General features: G+C 61.2%; 1 protein-coding gene across 1 annotated transcript in view; it reads right to left on the minus strand.

Moving 5' to 3' along the window:
* Window positions 1-17: 17 nt before the first annotated feature.
* The window catches only part of RUVBL2 (RuvB like AAA ATPase 2), a gene marked incomplete at its 3' end in the record, with an annotated part of 14,450 nt that continues 10,352 nt past the window's right edge, over window positions 18-4,115 (minus strand). The window contains exons 8-14 of the mRNA XM_049621991.1: window positions 3,990-4,083; window positions 3,511-3,634; window positions 3,193-3,287; window positions 2,983-3,101; window positions 1,079-1,198; window positions 577-706; window positions 18-176 (exon numbers count right to left, since the gene is read on the minus strand). Of these exons, the coding sequence (XP_049477948.1) occupies window positions 18-176; window positions 577-706; window positions 1,079-1,198; window positions 2,983-3,101; window positions 3,193-3,287; window positions 3,511-3,634; window positions 3,990-4,083 (841 nt within the window). The remainder of the gene's footprint in view (window positions 177-576; window positions 707-1,078; window positions 1,199-2,982; window positions 3,102-3,192; window positions 3,288-3,510; window positions 3,635-3,989; window positions 4,084-4,115) is intronic.

Here is a 4,115-nt window from a genome sequence, read left to right on the forward strand (position 1 = left end):
GGGGGGGGGGGGGGGGGGGGGGGGGGGGGGGGGGGGGGCAGGGGCAGCAGGGGACACTCACTGAGCTCATTGAAGAGAAAGGCATCCTGGTACTCCTTCATGTACTGTGTAGAGCGCGACTCGTCCAGAAAGAGCGAGTAGACCCTCTTGATGTCATCTACCTGGACTTCCGTGCCCTGAGAGGGGATGACAAGACCTCAGTGCCCCCCCCGCCCCCCCCCCCCCCCGGATTGGTAGGTCACGGTGGGGACGGGGGGGATGGGGTTAGCACGCATCCCTCCTCGGCCACCTCCCAGCTGTGGGCCCAACCCCTCCAGTCCTCAGTCTCTTCATCTGTAAAATGGACCGAATGGCGTTAACTTCTAGCTGCCAGACATTTACTAAGCACCTGCCACGTGTCAGGCCGGGAGATACAGGTATAAACTCGACAGACCACAGTGCCCCCCCCCCCACCCCTCGCCTTTGCAAATGTATGTTCTAGGACTGAAGGCAACGACCCACTCTCAGCCCTTGGAGCCGTGAGCGCGCCGTTCACTCGCTCAGGCTGGCCCCCGCGTGCTTACTCGGCGGGCTGACCTTGCGCTTCCGGCACACCAGGCTGGCGGCCGTGATGAGCTGGATGGCGTAGCGCAGCGACGTCTCCAGCCCGATGCGGGTCAGCACCGTGTAGGCGTCCTCACTCATCTCTACGTCTTCTTCCTCGCACCTGCCGGCAGGCGGGGCGGGAGCGGGGGTGAGCGGGGGCTGTCCCCCCCCCCCACCCCCGCCCTGGGCGCTGCTGGGCGTCCTGGGGTCGCGTGGAATCCAGGTCCTTGGCCTCCAGACCCTCCCCGTCCGGGGTCCTACCCCCCCAGTGTCAGCCACTGGCTCATGCCCTCCCTTCTCTACTGTGGTCCCCCCGCCCCCAGATCAGAGGCCACTGCTTGGATGCCCAGCCCAGCCTGGCCGCTTGCAGGCCCAGAGGCCTCCCCTCCTCAGACCTCGCTGCCCCCACTTGCCAGACAGGGTGGACGCCGGCCCTGCCGCCCAGGCCCGAGGCCTGGTCCCGCCCCAGGACGCCAGGCGGTCCCGTGCATACCGGATGCGGAGGATCTGTTTCGTGTCCTTCTCACTGTAGGGCGAGGTGGAGACGATGAGCAGGCGGTCCAGAAGGTCGATGGGGATGCCGTGGGGGCTCTGGTAGCTGGTACCCCGGATCCTGGGGAGGAGGGGGAAGGGAGGGCTGTCAGGACGATGCGCCCAGAACCCAGCGCTCTGTGCCCTCTACTTGGAGTACCCCACCCCCTCCCCTCCACCGCAGCCCACTCACTGGGCAAATACCACTTAACCTTCAGCTCACGGCTGCACCACCCACCAGGCAGCCGTCCCTCGACTGCGTCACCGCCCCTGTAGAGCTGGGGTGGCTTTAGCTACGTGTCTATGTCCAGGATTACTGGATCAAGGTCCTACTCCCCTGCGGGACGCCCAGCTCCGTAGGGGGAGGGCCTGCACCGGTCCTGTTCCCTGCTGTACCTGGCCCAGCACAAGCCCGGCACGTGGCAGGTGCCAGGGAACTGAGCGGGGCCTCGTTATTCGTGACAGTTACGTTCTGAATAGTGGGGCAAATGCTCATTAGCAAACGACGAACCCCTGCTTCTAGGGGAAATCCAGTCAGGTTCTTGTGGGCCTATGTGGTCACGATACTTTTGTCGACCAACATACAACCTGGTTCTATGTGTTCCCGCATTTTTTTTTTAATGTTTATTTATTTTTAAAAGACAAGAGACAGAGCACAAGGCGGGGAGGGGCAGAGAGAGGAGACACAGCATCCGAGGCAGGCTCCAGGGTCTGAGCTGTCAGCACAGAGCCCGACGCGGGGCTCGAACCCACAAACTGTGCCATCATGACCTGAGCCGGAGTCAGATGCTTAATCAACTGAGCCACCCAGGCACCGCCGAATTCCTGTTTAAAGACATCTTATTTGGGGAACCTGCGTGGCTCAGTCGGTTAAGCATCCAACGCTTGACTTCCTCTTGGGTCACGATCTCATGGTTCATGAGTTCAAGCCCGGCGTCTGGCTCCGTGCTGACGGTGAAAACCCTGCTTGGGATTCTCTCTCTCTCCCTCTCTCTGTCTCTCTCTGCCCCTGGCCTGCTCACTCTCGCTCTCTAAAATAAATAAACTTAAACAAACACGCCATCACCAACAAAGAGCATAAAGTGTGACAACGTGGCAATAAACAGATCACAAAAAGAACACGCGTTTGCAGCATGCGAGCTGAGACTAGAAGGCAGAATGTCACCTTGTCGGACCTGAGTCTGGGACGTCCACATCAGGGGACTCAAATTTTTTGCCACTCTGCGCACATCTGCACAGGAGCACAACAGTGCCACGACTCCTGACTCGGGAGTTACAAGTAAATTTCAGGGAGAGTACGCAGACTCCCAAATAGGTCACGTGCAAATAACGAGGAGCAAGTGGGTTTGCTGCCTGTCTCAGAAGGCGTCCCGTGCAGACAAGGCAGACAAGAGAGCACCAGGGCCAGGGGTAGTGGCAACACCCGAGGGCAGACGTTCCAAGCTTTGCCAGAACCTGGGGCACTTCGTGTGTCCAGAATTTTTCCGTGGCGTCCTCAGGGCCCAAAGAAATATTAAGTGCTATTACGCACTTTGGTCTAAGTGACCTAACTGGAGTGATTTATGCAGTGTCCAACACGGGTCACCGTGCTTCCCTCAAAAACTTAAAACATCCCGCAGCACTTGTGCCTTTTCTGCAGCGCCCCGGGGATGCCCCGGCACACAGCTTGGGAACCGTAGCCGCAAAGGGTACAGAAACAGAAAGACAGAAAGAACAGGGTCCCTCGACTTCCTCGTGGAACGGAGTTGCCTGCCTACCTTGTTTAAGGTCCCGGCAGGGAGCTCAACAAACAGGTCCTGCTTGCCCTGTGGCTACACCCACCGCCCGGGGCACCCCGTTTCCCCGGGGGCCGTTGAGGGGGCTCACCGGGTGATGCCTCGGTTGGTGGCCATGATGAGGACCGGCGCCATGTCACTTTCCAGGGCCCGATTGAGGAAGGAGAAGCTCTCAATGTCCAGCATGTGCACCTCGTCGATGAACAGCACCTGGGAGCCACTGAGGGTCAAACCCACCCCCCAGGCCTCTCTGCTCCCGCCTCCCCCCTCCGCGAGCCACCTGCCCTCCCCCAGTACTCACTCCAGGGATGATCTCCGCCTTGCCCTCCTCACGCCACTCAGCCACCTTGGCGTTGATCTGCTCTCGGACTTCTGACTTGATCTCCCCGGTGTCGCCTGTGGGAAGCGGGAGTGTCAGGGGACAGGGATCCAGGGCCCGGAGGGTGGCCAGAGATAAAGACGGGACGCCAGGGACGGAGGGAAGAGAGACCAAGACCGGAGTGGCAAAGCGACAGAAGGGCCGGGAAACGTCCCAGAGAGGAGGAGAACCAGAGACAGAGACCCCAGGGAGAAGTGATGGCAGGACACACGCCCATTGGGCAACCCTAAGGGGCCCCACCTGAGAAGAGAGCCAGGAAGCCCTGGGTGCGGGAGTTGATGACGTCGATCTCATGCAGGGACACGGTGTGCACCACCTCCTTGCGTTTCTGGAGCTCCCCGTCTGGACACTGCACAAACTTGGTCTGTGGGGCCAGGAGGGGTGGGAGAGACAAGAGCAGAGAAGAGCATGAAAGGGGGGCCCGAAGGGGCTGTCTGGGGGTGGGGGGCGGGGAGACCGGATCCCTGAAATGGAGTTGAGGATCCAGAAACCCCAGGTCGAAGAGGCAGTCGCGGCTAGGGCATTCGAAGGACCGGGGGTTCCTGGAGGACCTCGGCCTTCACGAGCAAACTGCTACGTTGAAGGGCCCTGCCTGTCCCAGAGGGTGCAGGGAAGAACCAGGAGTGCCGGGGACATGTGGTTCTGGGCCATGGGGGTGAGGGAGGAGATGCGAACACCCCAGAGCCTGGAGTGAGGGGATCCCCAGAGCCCTGGCCCACCTGGGAACCCATGGCGTCATAGTCGCGAGCGCGTGTGAAGGAGCGGCCCAGCTTGGAGATCTTGCCCGTGGCCTTGTCGATGGTGATCACGTCCCTGCGGGGGGGGGGGGGGGGGGGGGGGGGGGG

This window comes from Panthera uncia (assembly GCF_023721935.1).
Source record: "Panthera uncia isolate 11264 chromosome E2 unlocalized genomic scaffold, Puncia_PCG_1.0 HiC_scaffold_19, whole genome shotgun sequence".
Classification (NCBI taxonomy): Eukaryota; Metazoa; Chordata; class Mammalia; order Carnivora; family Felidae; genus Panthera; species Panthera uncia.